Genomic DNA, 27677 nt, shown 5'->3' with positions numbered 1-27677 from the left:
AAACAATAGAATCAATACCAAACCACTGTTTTGATCCTGATTACCATGCACCTTTCATAAGCGGATACTTTTGATTTTATGGCACAATTCTACATTCTGTTTTAAATGTATTTTCATGGAAAAATTAAATTTTTATAATAAACTTAGACAATGTGGAAAACCTGTTCATTTTGTACTGAAAGTGAATGTAAGGTTCCAAGAAATGATTATATTTAACAAGTGGGCCATGATGGCCCTGAAGTCGCTCACCTGTATATAGGCGAGCTTAAACCCCAGGGTTTTTATTTGAACAAACTTGGTAGACACCCATTAGAAGATGTTTCATGCTAAACATCTAAGGTCTAGCTCATTGGGCTTTTTAAAAGAAGATTTTTTAAGTTTTTACTATACACATATAGTTAAAAACAGGGGCCAGTTTTAACCCCAGGGCTTTTATTTGAACAATCTTTAAGACACTTACTAGAAAATGTTTCATGCATAATATCTTAACTCTAGCTATTCGGGTTTTTTCAAAGAAGATTTTTCAGTTTTTGCTATACATATATAAGGAAAATCAATGTCCCCCAGGGCAGGGCCAATTTTGACCCCAGGGCTTTTATTTGAACAAACTTTGTAGACACTCACTAGAAAATGTTTCATGCTTAATATCTCAACTCTAGCTATTTGAGTTTTTTCAAAGAGGATTTTTTAAGTTTTTGCTATACATATATAAGGAAAATGAATGACCCCCAGGGCAGGGCCAATTTTGACCCAGGGCTTTTATTTGAACAAACTTTGTAAACACCCACTAGAAGATGTTTCATGCTTAGTATCTAAACTCTAGCTTTTTGTTTTTTTTCAAAGAAAATTATTTAAGTTTTTGTTATACACATATAAGGAAAATCAATGACCCCCGGGGCTGGGCAAATTTTGACCTTAGGGCTCTTATTTGAACAAACTTGGTAGACATCCATAAGAGGATGTTTCATGCTAATTATCTTAGCTCTAGCTCTTTGGGTTCTTTAAAAGAAGATTTTTTAAGTTTTTACTATATGCATATAGGGAAGATCAATGACACCCTGGGGCGGGGCCAGTTTTGAGCCCAGGGCTTTTATTTGAACACCCTTGGTAGACACCCATTAGAGGATGTTTCATGCTAATTATCTTAGCTCTAGCTCTTTGGGTTCTTTAAAATAAGATTTTTTAAGTTTTTTACTATATGCATATAGGGAAAATCAATGACCCCCTGGGACGGGGCCAGTTTTGACCCCAAGGCTTTTATTTGAACAAACTTGGTAGACATTCACTAGAAGATGTTTCATGCCAAATATCTAAGCTCTAGCTCTTTTGGTTTTTTAGAAGAGGATAATTAAAGTTTTTTCTTTTTGTTGCCATGGCAACCAGAGTTCTGCATGGAATTAAATTCTTTGAATAATTTTCAAAAGTGACCACCAAAGGAACATTCCTATGAAGTTTGGATGAAATTGGCTCAGTGGTTTATGAGCAGATGTTATTTAAAGTAAAAGTTGACGGATGGACGCCTGACGAAATTGCGATCACAAAAGATCACCCTGTCACTTTGTGACAGGTGAGCTAAAAAGCTCTTCATATGACTTTAATCATGTAAAGTTTTGTTGTGTTTCCAAGCCAATTCAGCACTGTTAATGTCATGTGACAACTTTCAAATTTTTTTGATGGAAGCAGACCACCTCTGGTGCCCAGCCACCTATTATTTCAGTCACAAGCTGGCACCAAAGTAGAACCACTGACATTCTGTTAGCTGTGTTTTGTCTTTAATAAATGTCAATAACCACAAGTACAAAATAAGAATCTCAGGAAAGAACTTTAACTATAAACAATGTGTTTCACTTTCAATCTAACATACAGAAATACTTTAAAGGGACTCCACCAAAGTTTTTTGACATGACGGGTGTGGATATAATTTATGTTATATTTAATGTAGGTCTACATATGTAATTTTTTTGCATAATTTCAGATCATTTGCTCACTCCATTTTTTCACAATAATTATCATAATTGTGAAAGTGACCCAAAAATGAAAAGCAGTACACCATTTTTCACTCCAGTTGGGCAAAGAATAGCACAAAAATATGATTTTCAATATATTTCTGATTATATTTCTTAATTATATTTTATCATATCTTTCTGCATAAAGTGTGACATCTGATCTATGTAAAAAATAAATTCAAATTTTATATTTTTAGGTTTTTGGACCCCAGTGGAGTTCCTTTAACTACAACAGTAGAAATATGTCTACTATCATGATAGTTATTTGTACCTTGTTCATTGGGCTGAAAATCTACAGTCTCCACCACAACAAAATCATGCCAATCTATCTGTGTATAGGCAACTAAAAATAGAGAAAACAAGAAATGTATTACATGAATAGGTAAGCAAGCAAGTTCATTAGTAGTATTTATATCACATTTCATTTTAGATGTGCAAAGACTCTATGTTTCTCCTGTGGATTTTTTAAAACCTATACTGGCATGCGAGCAGTTCCCGTACAGAAGCAGTACCCGTATTTTTCATTTAAACGCTTGATTTTTACTTGCATTCTTCAAAAATTCATTTCAAATCAAGCAGATACATAAACGAGACAAAATCTAAGTGTCAGTTCGGCAGTACGTATATAAAGTCTCTTTTTAAATCACTTTCACCTGTGCGTCGTCAAAACGTGACCTTGTTTTCTCTGGGGGATTCCGTCCTTGCGCGTATGCGCAAAAATACTTACACGTGAGGCTTGTTAAAGGGTTTCCCACTAATACCACCTGTTTACAAATAAATAGGCAATGTGATGAAAACTTGTTTAATTATCATAATGTTGACCAATATTACTATAACATGTATAAATAATAATTTTATGCTTTAATGCGTAAAATATCATGCATACAAGCATGTTACTGCACATGAATGCGTTGGGTTAACGGTACCAGGTAATAGATACCCGCGTTTAGTCTACGCTCTATTTCCTGAATTACATCTATTTATCTCTTAGATAATGGTCTGTTCAACAATTGTAAATGAAAAATAGGCCCGATATAATAAAATTGTATAATTATAATGGGTTAGATTTTATGTACAGGAACTACTTCTTTTCATACAAAATAATGGATTATTTTGGTACCCCATATGAGGCCTCATAAGTAAGGGTTATTCTATGTTTAGAACATGATGGAATTTCCATGATTTGTGTGACGAGCCGAATATTGATGTGTAACATTCAAATATTGGTGAGTGAGCGTAATAAAAAATAATGATTAAGTATCTATGATTTTTGTACGGGAACTGCTCGCATGCCAGTACTCATAACAAAACAGATTTGAAAACATAATTTGATTCTGCACTCGGTTTGAGATTTCCTTATCACAAAATCAGACCTGTTTACTCCTTTCAATGCCTGTCAGTAGTCTGAAAGTATTATGTAAGTAGTCTTTAATTCTTAATGTAATTTTGCCTATTTATCGTGCAAGAATAAGTAACTTATATACAAACATCAGTAAAGTATGCTGTTGCTCTTTTTAAAGACTTAAATAACAATATCCACAGGCATATGAGCAGCATCACGACAAAACCAACATAATGCGTTTGCAACCAGCATGGATCCAGACCAGCCTGCGCATCCACGCAGTCTGATCCGGATCCATGCTGTTCGTTTACAAACTCTATAACAAGTAGAGAAACTGAAAGCGAACAGCATGGATCCTGATCAGACTGTGCGGATGCGAAGGCTGGTCTGGATCTATGCTGGTCGCAAACCCATTATGTTGGTTTTGTCGTGACACGGCTCATATTTCATTATCTAATTTTAGTATATTTAGCAGAAGCACCAAGTTTACCTCCACTTTACATAAATGGGTCTGGTTGTTCATTTACAGACAAACATTAAAAGTGGGCAATGCTGTATGGACATTTTAAGCACATTATGATACCTGACAAAAAAGTATTATATTTCAAAAGAAACATGTTGAATATCAAGATGTTGAATGAAACATACTAAATGAAAGTAACAATGCATTATCTATTCAAATTAGTATACAAATTGAAAGTAGTCCAATACTTAACATATTTCGCCTGAAAATATGCCAATTTTTCTATCTTTTAATATTTTTCATGTATAATTCTATTTTAATTAAAAAATTCTTTCTCACCATTTTAATGCAAATCCAATTCGTTCACACCATTTATTTTAAATGCATAATTTGAAAGTTTGAATATAATCTAAATGCAGTGAAGTATCAAACTTTACCTCGTTCCCTTTCAGCAGCCTCCTCTTCTTTCCGTCGCTGCATTTCCTGGTACCTGGCCCAGTCTACACGATACTTTACTTGATCTAAAACATTCTGATATACCTCCGACTCCTTGTTTAACTTGACCAGTAAATCTTTGGGTGGAATTAACACCTGTAACAGTAAAAATGAATATGTATATAATATATATAAACATGTATAGTTTCTTACATGGTTTTCATCTAAATATCAGTATAGTGTTTTTCCTACACCCTTTTTTGGGAATGAGTCTAAGTCTGCTAATTAAATTTTCTTATGAAAATAAGTACAAGTGGGGATGAAAATCAACAATTTTCAGTAACAGGCAAATAAAGAATTTCTATAACTATTGCAATTTCATGGTAACCGTTTTGAACCAATCTTAAGAAGGGCAAACACTGATATTACTACATACATGTATAATTTTTTAATTTTAGGTCTTAAGTCACATCAACATTGCAATGGTCATTTTGTGACTTTTAATCTTTCCTGGTTGTTGGATGGTTGGGTTTAATGTTGCACCAACACAGTATAGGTCATGGTGATTTTCCAGCTTTACTGGTGGAGAAAGACATCAAGTGCCCCTCTGTACAATATTTCAGGCACAAACAGGAACCTGAGTAGAATCAACATTCTATAAGCTAGCTGAAAAGCTTTCTCATTCATTAGGAGACTCAAATCTACAACGCTTTCCTGGTGAAGAAAGAACTAAGATGCTCCTTTGTGGATTTTTTCAGGAACATGGATAATTGGCCTTATTGTCCATACAGTCTCCAAGTTTTTTTATAACCCCAACACTACTTGTTTCAAATGATCTTTATAGTAAATTTTCTTACAACTTTGTGATTTTTTTTCTTAAACTCTTATTCAGACATATTTAAAGCATATTTCTTTAATTTCTGTTCATGAAACATCAGTTATGCAAAGTACGGATCAAGATCACATTGGAGAAATCAGGAAGTTAATGTTTTTTCATGAACTTAATATAATACAGACAGTTTGAAAAGTCAATACAAAAATGAGTCCAAACCTTTGTATATTGTTCCACAAGTTTGGTGAAGTAGTTAAACAGACTGTGCTGCGGTCTCAGGAAATCAAACTGGTAGTTACGCTGTTCCCTATTCATCAGATTGGTCAGGAATTGTCGACCATTTCTTGCTACAAACTGGGCAGTCAAACGCACCACATCTCTGAAATACAGACAACCATGATATACAATATTAGATATGTACATTTATTCATTTCTTTTTTTCAGTTTTAAATCAGCACAACACTGTTATGAAACATTTTCCATTTGTAAGGGAGCCAGTGATATTTTTATTTTCAAAACAATCTGTGGCTTTCTGAAGGGGAAAATATATCATAATATTCCAGAAAAAGGGGGTTAGCTGAAATCAATTTCAGAACTCTGAGAATGGAATTTACACACATTTTATTAAATTTTTAATTTCAATTCAATTTAAAATGCATGGTACATAGCACACTGAAAGACTATCTATAGGGACAGCTTTCTGTATTTCACTCAATTAAATTTATCAACTAGCTGATATGTCAGCTGCTGTTAAGTCATGGTTCTGGTGAAGAACGTGCACAGGGCATTTCAGGGGCAAATGTAGCATTTTCAGCGGAAAACAAATTTATTTTGGGCTAGGGGAAACAGTCTTTATACAGCTGTAAAATATAGGGGGAAAAATCACTGGGAGCAGAAATCTAGTATCAAGGCACATGCTTTGTTATCCTTTCCTTGTCTTAACTTTCTGTTTGAGTTCATATAAAAAAAACATGGCTAAATTTCATTGACTTTACATTTCTTCTAAATTTGAAACATACTTACAAATCAAAAGCTGAGATGCTAGGAGGGTCTGCAATAAACTCAAACTCAGGAGGTGGCTCTGTGGGTATAACTGGCTCTTGTATAATCTTAGCAACCTCCAATGGCTTACTCAAGCCTAAACCTTGACCTTTAGGAACCTGGGGTTCTTGACCTGTAAAGCAAAACAAGAGGGCCATGATGGCCCTGAGGTCGCTCACCTGTATATAGCCCCCCCCCCCCCACACACACACACCCATAAGAAGATGTTTAATGCTAAACATCTAAGCTCTAGCTCATTGGGCTTTTTAAAAGAAGTTTTTTTAAAGTTTTTACTATACACATATAGTTAAAAACAATGACACCCCTGGGGCGAGGCCAGTTTGACCCCAGGGCTTTTATTTGAACAAACTTTGTAGACACTTACTAGAAAATGTTTCATGCTTAATATCTAAACTCTAGCTATTTGGGTTTTTTCAAAGAAGATTTTAAGTTTTTGCTATATACATATAAGGAAAATCAATGACCCCTGGGGCGGGGCCAATTTTGTCCCCAGGGCTTTTATTTGAACAAACTTTGTAGACACTCACTAGAAGATGTTTCATGCTTAATATCTAAACTCTAGCTATTTGGTTTTTTCAAAGAAGATTTTTTAAGTTTTTACCACACACATATAGTTAAAAACAATGACACCCCTGGGGCAGGGCCATGTTTGACCCCCAGGGCTTTTATTTGAACAAACTTTGTAGACACTTACTAGAAGATGTTTCATGCTTAATATCTAAACTCTAGCTATTTGGGCTTTTTCAAAGAAGATTTTAGGTTTTTGCTATACACATATAAGGAAAATCAATGACCCCCGGGGTGGGGCCAATTTTGACCCCAGGGCTTTTATTTGAACAAACTTGGTACACACCTATTAGAACATGTTTGATGCTAAATATCTTAGCTCTAGCTCTTATGGTTCTTTAAAAGAAGATTTTTTAAGTTTTTACTATATGCATATAGGGAAAATCAATGACCCCCTGGGGCGGGGCCAATATTGACCCCAGGGCTTTTATTTGAACAAACTTGGTAGACACTTATTAGAACATGTTTCATGCTAAATATCTTAGCTCTAGCTCTTTGGGTTCTTTAAAAGAAGATTTTTTAAGTTTTTACTATATGCATATAGGGAAAATCAATGACCCCTGGGGCGGGGCCAATTTTGACCCTAGGGCTTTTATTTGAACAAACTTGGTAGACACTCACTAGAAGATGTTTCATGCCAAATATCTAAGCTCTAGCTCTTAGGGTTTTTTAAAAGAAGATATTTAAAGTTTTTTCTTTCGGTTGCCATGGCAACCAGAGTTCTCCATGGAATTATATTCTTTGAACAATTTTTAAAGGTGACCACCAAAGGAACATTCCTGTGAAGTTTGGATGAAATTGGCCTAGTGGTTTATGAGGAGATGTCATTTAAAGTAAAAGTTTACGGACGACGGACGGACGACGGACAGACGACGGACGAAAAGCGATCACAAAAGCTCACCCTGTCACTTTGTGACAGGTGAGCTAAAAAAAGGAACCAAATGTTATCATGTAATGAAATACATATAAACATACTGCTTTTGTGATGATTAAGTTTTTACTCAAATTCTAGCTCTTAGAATTTTTTTAATGTTCTTTTTTTAAGACTTGTCTTTTAAGACATAACAAAAGAAAGGCCAGTATTGTACAACAGAGTAATCTTAGAACACCTGCCAGAACATCTAGAAATATACAGCTCAAGATTAACTGTTTAAGGCAGTAAAAAGGCTCTTCTAAGAGGCAGCCACTGTTTGCTTGTAATATACAGAATAATTACACATAACAGTTTGAAAAGGAATAATAAAAACATTACTTTAATTTACCACATCTTATGATCTTTCTTCCATTATTTCATAACATTGACTGTTCAATTAAATTATTACCTGATTAAAATCAGGTCTTCATTTAAAATGTTATCAAAATTTCAAACTAAATTCTTACATCTAACTTTAAAGATGACATAAGACTTACTAGTAAACAGTTCTTTTTAAAATTTTATTTCAAAGGTCAAAGCCTGCTGATGGAATTCATCATGAAACTAGAGATATAAATGGTTTATGAAGTGTTTTACCATGAATATTGTTAAAACAAATTGTCATTGTTGAATTTACCACCATAAACTGTCTTGCTAGAAATTAGTACATACCTTTCCCCTCCCTAAACTCCTTGACCTTGTGCTGGTAATAGGCATGGTAAGGATCAGCTGGATTCAGGAAGTTGAATTTTGAATTGTTCTGCTCATTCTGTCTAATACGAGACTCAAACTCGGGTCCATTTCTAGCAACGAAACTAGCAGTTTTGTCAACAATATCTTTTCATTAAGTAAAGGATAGATAGAGATTAGAATTCTTGAACAAGAACTATACTCATAAATACAAAATGTCAAACTTTTCAGTTTTTTTAATTACAAAATATATGTTTTTGGTCTCACATTTTACAATTATTGAAATAATGTTGGTTGTAACATCATATTAGGCTTTTTTCACAGTTAAGATCTTACGTTTCTGCAGTTAATTTGCAAGCAAACAACACATTGGTCAGTATGCATTAAAACATAGACCAGTGAAAAAATATAATATGCTTATCAAGCTATCTGTTAGCTAGGGTTTGACTTATTTTACAGACTTTTTTACAACTGTCAAACAGTTACACTTAATTTTAACTGTCATTTTCATGAATGTAAAATTTATCATCAATATTGGCAGTAGACAAGTTGCCATATATTTTTATTATTTCACTAAAAAGAGAAAGTATGCTTCAATTCTTCTAAAAATCAATAGAACATAGTTTATTACAATTTTCAATATCTAATTTTTGTACAGAGTATTTTCATTGGTCTGAAGTTTTCACATGACCAATAAAAAATACTACATATGAAAATAAAGGGGAGCCATTGGCCAATCTGCTGAACCAGTTACTTTCAGTATTTAACATATCAAAAAGAAAGAGGGTTTGTTATATAGTTTCATATGATGATTTGATTGAACAGTTATTACAAATAATAATTTAACTCAATCATACAACAAATTATTCAATCATTTTAAATGAAGTTCTGTTCAGTTAATTAATTTTCACAAAAACCTGGCAGTCACATCTTTGTAGTTTCTCACTTGCTGTGACTTCAAGATAAATTATTTACTTATTACTGGAAATCATTGAAATGACAGCTTTATTTCCTTTAAGAGTAATCAATTCCCTTTTATTTGGTATTGTGAAATTTTGTGAAAAAATGTTTGAGTTAAGGAATTCTCATTAACACAGAGCTCCAGTTAGCGTGCGTATAAGCGTAAAATACGCATAGAAAATCTAAAATACGCATCACTTTCAAAATTCGTGCGTCACAGTTACGCACAACAAAATGAAAATACGCTCGTATGTCAAAATTTATGCGTAAAAGAATAGAAGTGTAAACATTTGATATGTAGAAAGAAAATGTTTTGAGCATAAAATACAATATATTTCCATTTAATTGCATTGAAAACTAAAAATTCTGTTGTCAACAACGCATGTTAAAAACGAAAGTAGCAGGAAATACAGAAGGGAGGTAACTCCCGTAGATCTATCAACCTGTGAAATTATTGATGAAATTTGTGCCAGATAATCATCGTAGGAGTTAACACAGTATTAAGTTTGTTTAGGCATCTATTAACATACTTATGCCTCAATATAAACAAAAATATATTTTAATTTCTTTAACTTTATTTGTTGGAACAAAATAACATGTTATTCACCTGCAGTTTTGTACTCAATATTTTCGTACCCAGTCTACAGTTACGGACAATTTTCTCTCAGACCAATAATTTTTTAATGAAATCTTGTTTATGTTTCTTTAATTCTAATTTCAACTATAATTGTTAAAACTGGAGAACATGATAAGGTACATGCCAACAAAAATAAAGAAAGAAAAATATTGACTCCTAGAAAATAAAATAACTTGAGGGCTTCCACTAGTGGAAGTTTGGGAGTCTTTTACTCCTTCAATTGGCCTGTGACTTCCAAAAATCAATACTTTCCTTCTTTACCTATATAATGTGACTTCCAATATCAGAGATTTTGAAGTCTTTGACTTCCAAATTTTGAAAATGGAAGCCCTGATAATTTTGCTGTGTATCCTAAACTTGAGTTTCAGTATACTCTGGAAGTCTGACTTTACATGGCATGTTTTGTATTGTTTCACATTAAATCAGTATTTAATTTGTAAAGGTTTTTCTAAAAAAAGAAAATAAACAAACAAACAAACACAACAATTAGTTTAATTTGTTTATAAAAAATGCAAAAATGCATGGCAGATTGAACAGTAAGTCTAAAAAATTTTTTGACAGATTTTACCCCTTAAGTTTTTCAGAATTTGCATTTTACCCCTCACTCTAAATTTTGAGGGGTAAAAACCCCTTGGCCAAAAAAATTATCTGGAGCTCTGTTAACATGAGTGCTAACAAATGAGCGGTGAGGTGAGTTGAATACCTTTACTAACTATATATTTTTTTCTTTTTCACATTAGTGACCAATCAACGGGCCTAACAACTGTGGTTGGGAAATTATGAAAAACCATTTATAAGAACATTATTTCGATGTATCTATGGCAAAATAAGTAGAACAAGTTACGTGTATAAATTACAGGAGATTGCCAAAACAACAAAGAAACATTATTGTGTACCCAAATGCTTTACACTACAGAATTATTAATTTTAGGCTCCTAGAGCAGGGAAGTCAAAGTTAGGGGCCGCGAAGCGGCTCTGGGCTTTGCCTAGCCCGGCTATAGACTGCAAGTGTTTATTTAAAAAGAAAAAAAAAAGAAAAAAAATATAGAGAATTCTATACATATCAGCGAAAATTTTCAGCAAAATTTCTTGTTGGGCGCCTTGACGCAATGATAAAGCATAAACGGCGGTGTATTCCGATAATAGCCAATCGCAACTTTTCGACTTACACGATGACTATAAAAGCCTAGGAATTCTGATTGAAAACGGATGCGTAGACTGGTCCCCTGCAGACTTCTATTTGGGAGTCATAATACGCGGAAAGTCCGAGCGGGGCCGAAGGCCCCGCGAGGGCTGTAGCGCTCTTAGATAACATGTATGACGCGTATCAATTCAAATGATATCAAATTAAAAGTAAATGAAAATTTCAAAAAAATATATCCTATACCTAATGAGCTGTGAAAAAATCCTTAGTTAACTGGGCGCCGCCATTTTGAAATCCTTTTGAGCTAAATATAGATATTAGAGCCCTTTTAATGAGCGTCTACATAATTTAGACTATTGCTAGCGTCTGCTAAATAACACTTCCAGTGAGAGAATGATGTGCAAAATTTGAAAGTAAACATGCATTTAATTGATAAGAACTATAGTAACGATTATAAATATAAAAAGTTACTTTACATATCCTTTTTGATAAATTAGCACATTAAAAATAACGTTATTTAAAACAACAACTGTAATTAGAGATTAACAAAAAAATGGCGGACAGGATTTTCCAAACGCCGACGCGTGCACAGTGGTCCCCTTTACGTTCTGAGATTGTCGGAATATTCCGAGCTCTCCGACGATAGGTTGAACACCACCAATTTATTTGTTTTGTTTACAGTACTAAAGATCTAGTTTACATGTACAATCATCAGAACTTTCCGCGCCACAGGTAGCACCTAATTTCATATTACATCATACATGTGAACTCTCCCACTTTTAGCGGGAGACTCCCACTTTCTGCAGCCATGTTTTCAAAGATTTATCATAAAATAAGGGGTATTTTCACAAATTAAAGAAATCTCCCTTTTTTAATGTCAGAATTTCCTTCTTTATTTAATGTAAATTTTAAAATCTCCCTCTTTTTGAAGAAAAATCTCCCACTTGATCATCAAAAAAAGTTCACATGTTTGATACATGTATAAGGAAGCAGTGCATATAATACCGAATTACATCTTTAAAAGAGAAAATGTAAAATAAAAAATAAAAATGAACATTTATTTTAACCAACTTTCCCGATCATAGGCTTTGCCTAACTTCATGTAATTAGCGAGCTCGAAGCGAGCTTACGGTAATGCGAGTACCTGCTAGATATGATTGTTTTGAAAACTTTTGTCCGATGTACCGAATTGACAAATCGCAACTTTTCAAATTTCAAGATAACAATAAAATCCGAAGTATTCTGATTGAAAACGATAGCGTAGACTGGTGTCCTGTGCAATTATTTTGGAATCATAATAGGACAGGGAACCAGAATAAACGGAAGCAGTGTATATACCGATTGACAATTTTAACATGGAAAATGTAAAATAAAAATGATCAATTATTTTATACTATTTCACGGTAAAAGAAAATCGAGCTCGCTTTTGCCTTTATCTTGATCTAAACAAAAGGGAGATAACTTTACCAAACCGGTAAAAACATCAAAAGGATACTCCTTACTTCTGGAGGCGGATAGATAATACCGATTACTGGTGTTTTGTAGTTTTCTTCTTCATTTTTCGGTTCTTCAACCTGCATAGGCGTTGTCACTTCTATTGCAGGCATGACTGTATTTTAGTTCAATATATTTTAGAAATTTAGATCATTTTTCGACAACGTTTTCGTGAAACTTACACGCTGTAAGATACACATTCGGTTTGGATAAAACCCGTTATAACATTCGTGATACTAAATGATATATTGATATATCATTATGGATTTTCATTCAATTTTCATTTTATTGATACAAGTAGCTATATATTTCATTTCCTTCTTCTACATAATCATTATTGTTCTTCATGAAAATATTATTTTTTTATTAAACAGTCTCCGATAAGATATATGTAGGTAGCCAAATAGACATTTTAGTAAAGCCTTCAATGAATAAACAATAAAAAAAGTTAGAGCAGAAAAGCAGACATGGCAGATTGAACACTTATCAAATCCAAAACTTCTTAACACTTATTAAGCCCAAAGCTTCTTTTATCATACCCAATAATCTGTAGTATTAGATAGATCCACCTTCAAAACCATATCAATTGATATCAAATCAAACCATGTGCTTACTAATTATTCCACTTACAGAACTACAAAATTAAATATTTCATTTTTTTACAGAATAATTTACCTACACATTACACATACATTGTTTATATACATTACATGTAGATGAAATTTTATTGCATAATCTATTTTCATAGTTACAGTTAAAAACATATAACTAGATACAAAATTACAACGAATCTTCATAAGTGGTCATTCTTGGATTTTTTTTGTCCCTCATCACAATTATAATTCATAATACATGTATTACATATGCTAATACACAATGTCATAATAATTATCTCATAAAGGCATGTAGGGGAGCGGCGGCCTAGTGGTTAAGGTGTCAGCCTCTCAACCCAGAGATCATGGGTTCGAGCCCAACTTTAGTCACGACCATGTTTCTTCATATGACACCAGAACTTGTTGGTGCCAGGGAGCGGACTGAAAAGTGATTAAAATAAGTTGCAAGAATTTGTTTCGCAATCGAGCTAAAATAAATATGTTTAACTAAGGCAAAAGAAGTACAAATTCATATTCAATAAAAAAGTTCAATTTTATAAATGCAGAGGAAGATTTCTCGAATTACAAATTATATCAAGATTACAGTACTTAGTGAACAATTAATTAATTCTGAGACAGACATCAAATTATGTTTCATGAAATCAAACTGGAAATATATAAGACCAAGCTTCAAATTGCAACAAACATAAATTCAAAACACTTTGCATTTATGAAATTAAATGGAAACTGAAGCATTAGCAGAACAACAAATAAAAACTACAGGGCAAACATATATAGGGTTGTTGGAAGTGGTGAAAAAATTATCAAGTTATTGTTGAACAACATAAAAATGTAAGCCATTGGTTTCAAATATGTAACATTCGATAATTAGAAGATTTTGTAAGTAAACAAAATGTTATTGTACGGTCTCCCTAATTGTATCATAGATTAAACTTTCTGCTCCAAATGCACTGTTTGTCATTAAATAAATAAATGAAAACGTACACAGAAGTAACTCTCTTCAAATAATTAGTAGCCTAATACCTAAGATAGGAGCACGTCACGTCACACATACGGGATATAGCTAAAATTTTGAAATCTCTAATCTTAAACTTTAAATGAAGTATTAAGATAAATATTCATTTCTAATGATATAAGAATAAATATAATATATTTACCTATATAATTTTATGAATGTCACATATAATTAACACGTTTATATATAATGTAACAAACAGGCATTAGAGACTATGACCTCAGTTGACCTGGAAAAAAGCTGTAGCTGTCAAAAGAGTTGTGTATTCATTTCTCATAACAGCAAATGATTTCAGAGCAAAATGACGCCTATATCGGCGAGTTTTGGACTTACCCTGGTGTTATGGATTATACCATACTCTGAACAACATCTGAATTTGTACTTGGACGAGAAAGAAACCTCAAGATTATTGGGTAGGTTTTTTGTTTGTGAAGATTTTTCTCTGAAAGTCAGTGAACCGTGCCATGTCTTAAGATGCTGAGGCTGATTTTTCCTTCTAGTTATGTTTGCAAAGTTATCATTCAATATTCAGATGCAATGTGTTCTTTAAAATTCGTGTATTTATGTATGCCAACCTTAAAACACCAATTCTCTTATTAATTTCACACAAAAAAAGATTCAGTAAAAGAAATATTATTGCAGATGAGATAGGTAATTAATACTCTGTGAACTTACAGCTGTTTTAACAAGAAAGCTTTAATTATGCATTATGTTTTAAGGATCAGAAATCTTGATGTGTAAATATTAACTCATATACTTGCGATCATAAGTCAAGTGTTGAGAACTAAATTTTTAATACTAAAAACATTGAAAGTTTTGTTTTAAACAGTTGTCAAGCACAAAAATATATTGTGGAGTTTCTAAGAAAATATGTTAACAACAAAATTGTAACTCTGAATTAAAGTTAAGAGACAATTAAAACATAATCTATATTTGTTAGATTGTTACAATGTAACAAAAATAGGAAAAAGTTTAATATTAGAATTTAGAGAAATACTCACTATCAATTACACATGTACATTTAAGCCTGATAAATAGAGGTTTTATTTGACTAGAAGCTGTAAGGGTATATATACTTTATTACTTGAATATATAAAACATTAAAAATCACTTAGACACTTTTTAACAAATGTATACTGATATTGATCGAATCATTATTACTGAACATTACTATTAAAATAAAGGACATTTTTTTTTTGTGTGGGCAATATAAATTATGAAACTACAGAATTTCAAACAATCTAATAAAATTTAACACGTTCTACCCAAAATGTATAAAACTAAATTTTTAAGAGTTAAAAATATTAACATTGTAATAACAACTTGTGTATACAACACCATACACACATGTTGAGATATAAATAAACTTAAAAGAAATCTTAATTTTGGGACCACGATTTTAATAAAACTTCTCCTTTAATATCATTCTTTATTGCAGAACCCATTATTTCAAGTAGTATTTCAATAGCAACATCTTTTTCCATTCTGCAAAGAAAATATTGCATTAAATATATATTTGTTTAATTTTGTTTGCAAAGATTAATAAGATAAATATAAGATTGTCATTTAAATTATAATACTATCAAAGTTGCAAAAAATTGATACTGGAAAAAAGCAGCACAACACACAATTTTTTTACTTAATAGAAAATGTATTTTACAATATACTATTAAAATTGCCTCTGATAGAAAAAACATAAGCACTTTTATCACAAAGTGCTCTTAAAGTCTGACTTACATGGTTGATTGCTTATTATTTTCATCCTGATCTTGTCAAAGCCTTTGATTTTATTATATCGGAAAATAAATTATACTTCTGCAAGCTTCAAGATTGATGGATAAATGTTGAGACATAATTGAAGAAAAAAATAGACAATGAAATAAAGGAAAATGTGCACATTTTTATCAGATGTCATTATTGCATGAAAATAATATTATTCTTAACTGAATTTGCATATTCTGCATTTATAGTTATGGCTTGAATTAATGCAAATTCATCCAAATTTACCTGTAATATCAAAATTTTAATAATTACCACTGGCACCTTTAGCAGTTATACTTTAACATTATAATTTATGAGATAATTTTAATCTAATTTGAGTCTTTGTTAATTTGTAAAGGCCTTGAAATTTAAACACAATACATGTATGTATTAAGTAATTAATGTATTTATCTGGTCTTTTCAAATGTTTCTTTATTAGTCTGACTATCTTTTTATTTTTTTATGTTCAGGTTTTATAATTAGAAAAGTTTAATAAGAAGTATTTTTAAGCTACATAGAATTGATAAAAAAGAGAAAACACCCCTTTACCCTAGTCACAGCATGTTGTAGTTGTAAAACTCATGAATTTTCTATATTAAAATGTGTTCGCCTAGAATTTTATTTGACTAATTTCATTCCTTATCTTAATCCCGGTTTTTGTAACGATAACAGATATTTTCACATTTATCTTTCTCAAGTAGTTATAATGGCTTTAAACTCTAAATTATCAAATCATTAAGGAGTGCAATGTTCAGGTCACAGTTCCCTCCCATTGTGTTAAATTAGCCCTGCCTACATTTAATTTATATCATATTTTTGGTTTATGCTGCTTTTTTCCTCCTTGATATTATTAATGAATTTTCTTACGTATTATATAGTGTCACTATACATATAGCTTTCCGAGTTCAGTCAAGGAATGAAGAGAACAAGATAAAAGTTCGGGAAATGAGGATCTAATGAAAAGAGCCCCGTATCTACCATTACATATTTATCATTTTAATTTTCAATTTTGTAAAGTATGCCACCTAGTAAGGCTGATATTTATGATGATATTACATATTGTGTTCTCATTTATTATAATATCTCTGTTTAGATAACATCACTCTGAAAAATACGGAATTAATCACTAATTTTTTCCTCGCTCTGTGTGTACAAATTGATATGATCATTACAGGGCCTTTGGGGAATGTTGAGATAAAATTGGACAAGTTTTATTTGGTAAATTATAAAATTCTATCGAACTCTGACATCTTTGTGATTCATTTCTTTTTTTTGTTGTTGTCGTAAAAAAAATACACAAGCTATGTGTAAAAGTATCACAGGTTTAGTTGTGTTCATTCCAGTGGTGTGTGGAAATAAACCAACCGTTATATTGTAGATTGGTTAACTGAATATAAATTATTTCTCTGCTGCAATCTATGTCCTGCTTCCATAACACACATTGTATATAACAAATATATCAAACTTTACCATGGTTTTACTTTTTGGATCAGAAATTAATAAAGGGATGCTGACATACTTCAAGAACTTTTTTATATTTTCAATTATCACTGGCCAAAATCCGCCAAATACAGACTTAGTATATGATATTTAAGCCAATATGCAGCAATGCAGTACTTAATTTTAGTCAGACATTTTAAAAGGAAATGTTCTTAATACTTCCTATTTCAGAATATTATGTTGTATTTACATACATATAGATGATATTTGTATCACAATTTTAATTTAAAATTTTTGTCATTTTTTATGTGGTCAAATTTGGAAATATTTTGAATAACAAAAAAGCTTGATATGAAAATTCATTAAAAAAATTATTAAATTATTAAATTCACGTACATGAACTTATTAAATTGCATAGAATATTTTTTTCACATCTCTTCAATCTGTTGTATAGATTCTTTTCAGCCATTTTAATACGAAAAATTTGATTTTGAAAAAAAACTGTTTACAGAAATTATCAAGTATTTACAAAAACGAGAGCACGTTGCAAAATGATCGTAACTTATACAAAATTAAGTGGAGATATAACCGTTTTAAGTTAAGCCGTAAAAACTATTTTGTCGTAGATGAAGTTTTCATTCATTCGATATAAAATGAAATTTGTGTTACGTTTCCACTTACGTGTTTCGAATCAATAGATAAACCTTAACTTTTATTCTCTATACCAACTCATTCAAGTTGATTTCGTTTCGAGGAGCAAATTATTTTTAAAAGAAATTATAAAGGATCAATGCAAAGGGTACTGGTTTTCATATTTCGATTGAGTGAACTTGAAAAGCCTTTATCATACACCATAATTACATTACGATGTTTCCCCGTGGAGTTCACATTGAGAGTAGCAATATAGGCAGCTTACAATTTTTTCATTACGGCAAATTGAATATTAATTTTTTTGTATACTTATCATAATGCAGTAGCATACAGTTTGTTCGCCTAATCTTTAAAAGCTCCGCCCGAGGTAGTAAAAGTAGCAGATGTTATTGAAAAGATTTTCACGCTGAATTTTTCCCCCCAACTCCTCTTGAATTCTTCAGTCGTATTATATTTAGAAAGTATATTTATACAATTATTTAGCAATTGTGCGTTTAACAATATTTGTTTAACATGTTTGATTCCTTGTACATCAGTGCATTCTTAATCGATTCATACTAAAAATCGTATTGTAAAGAGCAGAAATCAAAGTTATCACGGATTCTTCAGAATTGTTCGGCATATTGTGTTTAAACTCAGCTGTTGTGGTGTTAATGAACATCATGAAGAAAGTAAATATTTCGAGCAGATATTTGTTCACGTTTGTTGGGTTTTGTCATTTACACTTCATTAGAATGTTTGGCTAAAATATTATTACATATCCCCATATCACTTGTCGTGGCATATGCTGTTTGTTAAATGTTGTGACATTAGCCATTAAAGCTCAGAGAGAAGATAATACAAGTATGTGGGGAGTCTCAGTACAGTTTGACAATTAAATCTCTTACTAAATGATATCTTTCTTTTAAAAAATTTCAGTTAATTTTCCTTGTATTTCTTTCATTATTAGATATTACATTTAAATTTATGCTTGTTTCACCTAAAGTCTAACTGCACCAGTAAAGCTGGATTAAAGTCACCATATTTAATTGATAATATTTTCCCCTCCAAATTAATTTAGGGTTTTGAAAGTGCCCCAGGTTTTAAGTGTTTTGTCTGTTTTCTTACTCTGTGGGTAAGAATATTCAAAATAAACCCTGTATTTCATAGTCATACATACACTACGCCCCCACCACACTATACTTAAGGATCCCCCATCTTCCACCTTGACTCCTAGCCTGTTTCAAATAATAGTTGGAAAACTAAAGAAATACTTCTAGCATTTATTCATAATATCGTAATATCAAGATTATGTGTAACATAATGAAACAGTAGTTTGGTAACAAAATCATGAAATGTTGTCATGAGAATGTAAATGGATATAATTACAAAGATAATTATGTAAGATTTTATTCGAGATTTTAAGGTCACAATGATCCGCAAAATGAATGGAATATAATATGATAATTTTCATTATGCACCTTAGATTTAATTTAGCAATTTTCACGGAATCTTTAAATCTCATACAGCAGATATTTTGACACTGTCATAAAATATGGGGCTTTTTCAAGAGTTTTGCTCGTTAAATGCATAAATTAGATAATAATCTGTTAAAAAAAATGATATCGTAGTTTCCTTTAAACTGTTTACATTCACGATATTTCAGTAAATGTGATAAAATTTGTCATGTGTTTGTTTTTTTTACTGGGATAAAACTGCAGAAAATGTTTATTAAATTGTGCATTTTGCTATTGAAATATTTATCTCGTTTTTGATGGCAATGTTTCTTTTATTTTCTTATAATAGGATAAATGGTTTTATATGATATATGTATTTTTAATGTTTTTAAATATAATTGGGTTTGCTTTTATGAAGAAATTTTTATTAAACATTTTCCGGCTGTCCGCCCTCTTATTTTATTATACGAAAGAATGATGTATATATTTTGAGTATCTTGTACATATATCATACATACACATGTTTTAAAGAAGTCCTGAAGTTTTACATGCATGTAGTATAATTTAATAATAAAAAGAACCTACTTTTCTTTTAACGGGTTAAATTTTTTTTCTCTTTAAAACCAATTACATTATGATGTAAGGTTCATCTTTAAAATTTAATAAAATAAATCCACTTAATTCAGTAAGCAATTAACCAAAAATTACATGCCTTTGAGTCAGTCAGTCAAGTCAGTCAGTTCATTGACCAGTCAGTCAGCTAATCAGTCAGAAAAATGATCAACCAGTCATTTAGTGGACCAGTCAAATAAATAGATCAGTCATTTAGTCAATCAGTCATTTAGTCAACCAGTCATTTAGTCAACCAGTCAAATCAATCAGTTGGTCAGTCATTTAGTCAACCAGTCAAATAAATAGATCAGTTATTTAGTCAACCAGTCATTTAGTCAACCAGTCAAATCAATCTGTTGGTCAACCAGTCATTTAATCAACCAATCAAATTGATCAGTCAGTTGGTCAACCAGTCATTTGTAGTTAACCAGTCAAATCAATTAGTCTGTATATCAGTTGGGCGAAAATCTTGCGGTGAACCAGTCAAATCAATTTAATAAGTCAGTCAGTTGGTCAACCAGTCATTTAGTTGACCAGTCAGTCATTCATTTAGCCAGTAAAAACAGTAAGTCAGTCAGTCGAGTCATTCAATTATAAATCAGTCAATCATAATTTATCACTTGACTGTTTGAATGGACCGATTTTTTTTCCGGGGGAGTTTAAAAAGATGTTATGTTACTATATTAAGGTATAATTCATCGAAGAATTATTAAACAAGAGAAGAGACTTAGTAATGTGACGGGTCACATTGATCTTGCCGTGCTTGTCAACATCTGAAATGTGAATACGTACAGCAAAGTAAATATTGTTGATTGTATTTTATATTGACGAAATAGATTTTTGTCACTGCCATAGAACTGAACAAGGTGCGAAATGAATAAAACTCCAGTTAAGAATGAAAGAAAATATTGATTCAGTCGTCCAGAACGTAAATCTGATAATGCAACAAAGTTTCTGCCATATGGATTCAAATATTGTTATTATTGAAATTCCCCGATAATTGATAATCAAGTGTATAATTTGTAAATGAATAAGAGAAGATAAGAGTTTTTTTTTTTCATCGATCATGGTCATTGAGAGAACATGACAGTTATAATGGTTGTCAAGAAACTTTTATAATACTGCATGTTTTTAACATCGCTTTTCATTGGATAATTGCGACGTTTGTATAGTTTTATATACACGGCTGCTGTCAATTTATGAAGAAATCTCAAAAAAAAAATAATTAATTGATGCTTGCTGTAATATATATATCTATTTAAACCAGTACAGTACAATGTAGGAACCTGCAAAATTCATCTTGCATGCCTATAAATCTACCATAAACAAATGAAAAGTTTGAAAGATTAACTAAAATAATGGATATGAGCTACGCCATGACAAGACCCACATAGTGCATTTGCCACCAGCATGGATCCAGACCAGCCAGTGGGCATCCGGGTAGTCTGATCAGGATCCATGCTGTTTGCTATCAGTATCTCTACTTGTTATAGGGTTTGTATGCAAACAGCATGGATCCTGATCAGACTGTGCGGATGCGCAGGCTGGTCTGGATCCATGCAGGTCGCAAATGCATTATGTTGGTTTTATCATGGTGCAGCTCATATACTATATATAGTGTTCTCTTGAATATATCAAAACATGTATATTGAAAAATTCTCAGGTCATGACATAAATTTTGTGAAGCCATCAAGCACAGAGTAACCATCAGCCCTACAAACACAGAGTTACTCTGCTTAGAATATTTACATTCATGAGTTTTCCAGTCTATGAATTTCCTATGCCATCTGTTGCCTGCATTAGTATACAGTATATTCAGTGAACTGTCTATACAACAACTACACAAAATGAGTAAACTCGTAATGCTCTGTATATAAATAAGTAATTTGTGAATTATCAATTAGTTCAATCTGCCACAATGTTTTTATTCATTTTGCTCTGGCTGTTTTAGAATCTGTTACCGTTATGTACAATACAATGATAATGCTCATATTTTACCAGTATCAGTTAATTAATTCTTGAACTACTGGTACCGTATATGTTTCAAGTAAATCTGTTACATTTTCAAAGAAAACTTGCTTTAAAATGCTCAATGTTTTGAACTGCTCATTTCATTAGGCATGAAATGAGAGGGCATGTGGGTATACTGGGAACACTAGGTCTAGGGAGCTCAAATTGTTGGTTTTGAACCATGGACAGTGTAGAATCATGGACAGTGTAGAATCATGGACAGTGAAAAGGTCATGAGGGAGGAAGACCACAGAGGCCCTCGGTGCATTGATTCAAACACAAGCCAGAACTTAGGCAGATCTACTGACCTTCCATTTATAAGCAAACTGGATAGGTACTGTTTATATAAAAACACTGGCAGTATAATGGGCTCATTGTGGTTATGGTATGGAGGAGGAAGTGATTTAAAGTCTTGTGTGACCATAACCATTCTGCCACAGAAATCCTTTACAACAAAAGCAGTGTAAATATATTGTAATAGATACATAAATTTCATCCTTTTAGCTTTATACATAAATTGTATCCTTTTAGCTTAAGGTTAAAAAGAAAGCACAACTTTCTAAAAACGAAGACATTCAGTGATTTCCGTTTGTACCATCAGGTGTCAACCTGACGCCCACATCTCAGATCACTTGGTAAGCTTCAGGGTTCATCATAGACCTTGTTATAGTGTAGATAATAGACACCATACCCTAGATTTTGATATTCAAGCAGACCATAGAAATGTCATTGATGATATTAAGACTATTTATCATCTTCTCCGAGGTCATTTTACGTGATTTGTGGCTCGATTTTTGGATATATGGTATCAGTGTGTTTGCCAATAGAGAATGAGTGAAACCGTATATACTACTTGGCATATAGTATTTCAAAGGAGGTGGCCTTATGTAATATGAATGATGTACCAGTACTCTATATGGTATAGTTATAAAAAATATCCCAGAAATATCATGAGCTTTAACAATCTATGTCAATATTTCTGTATTTCTGAAGCTGTATAATAATATTTTACCTGCAAAGTTGTTGTGACGTTATTTTGCTGTAAGCTGTGATTTAAAAAAAAATATGCTAATATTAATTTAATGGCAAACACTGATATAAATTATGTTAAGCATTTTGAAAACATCAACTTTATTTTTAAAGCGAAAACTTAAAAAAAATAGCAAATGTTTTAGGTGTTTCATTGATAAAATGCATATATTTGTCAGTTTGTCAATTACCTTTAATCACTTAAAATCTGTATTTCATATTTTAAGGTACAAAGCTTGGAGGCTACTGTGCAATAGTTTTTTTTTCTCACTGAATATTCCCCAACATATTTGAAAACAACATCAAATTTACTCTATGTAAATCTTACATTGGCTTACAATTGTTATAAAAATGAATGAAAAGTCTGAAGTTTTACAATCTTTTGTCTGGAAATATTTTGTTTATCTTACAGTTAATCTTGCATGAAAAAACAAGAAACTTTAAGACCATTCTTGCATGAAAAACAGCTTTTCAGAAATGAAGCCTGCCAATCTTTCACACAGCCATGTGTGTTTAAAACCAGTTTAAAACAAGCTTAGCAAATGATTTTTTCTGAAAGTTATTTCCTCTGTTGTTTTTTCTCTGACTTTCAATTAATAAATTTCTATTTAGAGACCAGTCTGAAATTCCAGCATCTGATTGGTTTATTGGAAACTTAAGATTTGAAATTCAGCCAATGGCAGAGGAGTATTTGTAGACTGGTGCTCAATCATTCATATAAGTATTTGGAATATTTGAAAATAATGCATTTTAAAGCTCTTTGTTTACACATCTTCTTGTGAACAAGAGGAATTTATATAGAGATGAAAATATACATTGTAACTTTGTCTTAAATAATACATGCAAATATAGGTGCACTTAATGTCTTCTGAAAAGCTGTATAATATGCAAGATGACCTTAGCTGTGACAGTTTCACTAAAAAAAAACATCAACAAAAAGAATTCTGAACACATATTGAAATACATCTTTGGCTCACATCTCGATTTTCCTTTATAAAGGTGAACCATGCAATTGGCTTTATAACAAATAAAAGCCAGTAATGTTATTCATGACAGTGAAAAAACTGTTTGTGCACACTAAGATATGTTCCGAGGGACACAATTTAACTGTCTATGTCCTTTTCAAAGCTTGTGTTAATGAAACTTAAAAAAAGAAAACTTTCCCTCCTTAAGAAAGATAATGAAAGTTAAAGTTCTTTTTTTTTCTCAGAAGGAGCCTGCCATTCAGTCTCTGTTACAATTTCATCAGGGGAGTCAGAAATTTTTAAATTCTACAACTTTTTAATTTAACTCAGCTTGGGTCATAACCTGCTTTTAAACTTGATGCATTAAACAATAATTTTAGAAAGAGGATGTGACATCCAGGTTTATTTTGTCTTTATTATGAAGTATTAATGCCTCTTAACTCAAAGCCAGAAGTTTGCTTCAAATTGGCTTCCAAATGTGAAGTTTACAGTAAAGGCGTCAGGAATGCTATATTCGAGGTTTTACTTTTCAAGTAGTTCAAAATAATTAAAGAAAATTGGATTTTTGAATGGAATTGTAATTTACCATGACAATTTTGACATGTTTACATTGTTTTTAAGTAGGTTAAACTTTCATTTTCGAGTTTTATTTGTTAAGGCCATCATTGTTAATTTCTAAATGAATAATGCAAGTCGATTTTACATGCCGACGTACAGGCAGTAATAAATATATCTGACTGGCGTAATTTAGAACTAAAATTACACTTTCATTATCTAAAATGCTCAAATTTTCATATTTTGTTTAAACAAACAAGTTTATTTCATTTATCAGACTGACATGTCTTATCTGAAAGTAGTTCGATGATTTATTGAGTCATAATTCAAAACTTTGTGAACATTTTCGTGCAGTACCGCGGGATGTCTCGTAAGTTCGTATTTTCAAATCGTCAAGATGACACGTTTATCTCTGAGTACACTCATTGATCGGCATTTTAATCCATAAAAATTCGGCTCCGATATTTTTTAAACATTTTTGAACGTTTACCTTTCATAGCGAAATAGGAAATAATCCATTAAAATCTTAAGGGACTTAGTTATGATTTATTTTTTATTCTCGGACCACTTTGAATTATGTTTTCTAGCCTTAGTTTTGCTTGCATAAGACAATCAATGTGTCAACGCACAGAGATGCTGTTTTTTTAAAGATTTTCGAAGATTTTTAATGTCTGTTTACTTTGCATGCAGGTGTTTTAATTACTCCAAAACAGCAGGAGTCATTTTCCTCTGTATAACCAGGTGACTGCATTTACAAGTAGGCCCTTTTCAGAACACTTGGGACCGCTTTTTTCATTTTTTTGGTCTGTTACGTGTTTTAATATTCTTTCATGCAGCTCTTTAAGTGTAGTCATGTTGTTTTAAGTGCCTGTGGCTGCAATAACTGGTTACCAAAGTCTCTTGTCATTGGACGAAACACAGTGTTACACGATAATGCAGTTTTAAGTATCATAAATTCAGTAAATAAATCTTTTCCACTTATTTAAATGTAAAAAAAAAATGTTTTTAAGTACTTGACTTGAAGTTAATATTCATAAGCTGTTTGAATTCTGACAGTTTTTGGTACAGGCAGTTACAAAGTCTGCAACCTGAGACGTATTTAAATTTATATGTGTTGCTATCAGATAATTTTGAAAATACTGCATATGATTATTAAATTGAAAAAATAAAATGGCTATGAAACATTACGTTCTTCATTTTCATATCAAATTTTTGGTATTAAGAGCATTTAATTCTGATGGAGTTTAACCATAAAACATTCATAATTTGGGGTTTTAACTCTGATATATACTTTTTTTTATTACCTCCCTTTTATTTGCATTAAAGTCATTTGAATGTCGGTAAAAACAAGGCTTTTCTGTGAGAATTAGATAAGGGTTATCTAACTTGGTTTAAAATAGTATTACTATCTTTCTCAAGCGTATAAAATTTAAATCACAGCGGCACTTTTACTATGTTTCATGCAGTCGATATCTTACTCTGTTGTTTATGAACCGTCTGAATGGTGCACAGTTTTCAATATGATCCTCTTTGCATCATAAATTTGATAAAACAATGTTTTGCAGGCAGACTAGCTCCATAGGTGATGATAATTCTATTCTCTGTATAATGTTTTTAAAGGCCCATTATGCCTCAGAAATGCTTGTATTTTTCTTTCTCAAAAGCTTTTTAATTTTTGGTGTTCTGTTATAATATCCAAAAAGTTACTCATTGTAGCCAATTGACTGAACCTTCTTCTTCATCTGTTGCTTTGTGACAATAAATATAGTTATAGTGAATTAGTATTTTGTATCTACTTTGTTTACATTTTGTCATTAATCACTAAGTTCTTATTCAGGCAACAAGCATCTAACATACTCTAAAACCATTATTTTAACATTATGAAATTAAGATTTGACCTTGTAAAGAAGTAAAAATTTATTTGTTTCTGAGGCATAATGCACCTTTAAAGAAATAAAATGTAAGAAGGCCGACAAAAATTACAGCTTCGAGAAGAAAGATTGGAAGATTGTTATTCTTATGAAGTATGGATTCACAGAGTATAATTTGAATTAAATTAGAGGTACATGATGATTGTGCATATGGAGAGGGGCCCAGACTGTAAAGCTAAGGGGTTATGGCCGTTGACTGATCGTGACATTGAGACTGTACGGGTATGATCTCCTATTGGTGATGATCTCCTTTTAGTGACATATCAGATTTCCTGTCTAGGTAAAAATACTTATGTTTTTCAAATTTTGTGTTAAAATCCAAGCTACCGTGTCTTGAATTGGAGATCTGTGGATTATACTTCAAACAGAGTTTGCGGGAGTTCTTGAAAGTCTCTTCCATTGCAGCTTGAAATTGACCACATGACCTGAATTAATAATGTCTGTGACTTTAACGAAACCTGTCTTAAAATACAACTTTCCCCAAGAAAAAAGCAACAAATAAAATGTAATTTAAAATAATCCTCTTACTAATTTAACAGTATCAAAAATTAATAATAGAACTAAATTTTTTACTACGAACATGGTAGCCTTGCCGTCCTGACTTTTAATGAAATTTTTTTCTGTCAACCAAGTTATGTGACACATCGTTTTATTAGCTAGAATGATAAATTGTTTATAAGAGAAAAAGTCAATAATTGTTAACAGAAATCTGCGTGTCAACTGTTATCATATTGTTTATTAATTTAATATAGTAATGTGACATGAGTGACAAAATTTTGACATTCCCAATCCGGTAATGAGGTTTATAATCGCTATTTTTTTTGCTGTCGCGAACTGTGTGATAATTTATATGATGTCGTACTTTTCAAATGAGTAGGAAATTGTTCCATGATCATTTACAAAATTAAATATCAGTCTGTAGTAAAAGATAAAAAAATGTTTTTCAAAGACTTCAAATAAATGAATATTAATTTTTTATAGTTTTTACCAAGTCATGGTGCAACTTAAGAAATTGTTTAACGAAAACAAAACAGTTGGACAGTTAAAACTATAAATAGATATTAACCCATTACTTCATGAGCATTTTGTGAAAAATGGCTGTTTTCATTGAAA

The 27677-nt window shown here is 31.6% G+C and overlaps 2 protein-coding genes across 4 annotated transcripts in view; one reads left to right on the top strand and one right to left on the bottom strand.

The window, feature by feature from the left end:
* Positions 1-12733, bottom strand: part of LOC132742142 (splicing factor 3A subunit 1-like) — a 35378-nt gene extending 22645 nt beyond the window's left edge. Inside the window, exons 1-6 of the mRNA XM_060730469.1 lie at positions 12547-12733; positions 8293-8457; positions 6102-6252; positions 5298-5457; positions 4249-4402; positions 2278-2349 (exon numbers count right to left, since the gene is read on the bottom strand). Coding sequence (XP_060586452.1) covers positions 2278-2349; positions 4249-4402; positions 5298-5457; positions 6102-6252; positions 8293-8457; positions 12547-12658 — 814 coding nt within the window. The 5' untranslated portion in view covers positions 12659-12733. The remainder of the gene's footprint in view (positions 1-2277; positions 2350-4248; positions 4403-5297; positions 5458-6101; positions 6253-8292; positions 8458-12546) is intronic.
* A 1646-nt stretch (positions 12734-14379) lies between these two features.
* The window catches only part of LOC132742140 (tyrosine-protein kinase RYK-like), an 84327-nt gene continuing 71029 nt past the window's right edge, over positions 14380-27677 (top strand). For all 3 annotated transcript variants that reach the window (XM_060730468.1, XM_060730467.1, XM_060730466.1), the window contains exon 1: positions 14380-14587. In XM_060730468.1, the coding sequence (XP_060586451.1) occupies positions 14476-14587 (112 nt within the window). In that variant the 5' untranslated portion in view covers positions 14380-14475. The remainder of the gene's footprint in view (positions 14588-27677) is intronic.

The sequence above is a fragment of the Ruditapes philippinarum genome, unplaced genomic scaffold (assembly GCF_026571515.1).
Source record: "Ruditapes philippinarum isolate M1 unplaced genomic scaffold, ASM2657151v2 ctg999_1_1_1_1, whole genome shotgun sequence".
NCBI lineage: Eukaryota > Metazoa > Mollusca > Bivalvia > Venerida > Veneridae > Ruditapes > Ruditapes philippinarum.
Note: the sequence above shows the minus strand (reverse complement) of the source record. Positions and strands in the feature narration are given on the sequence as shown.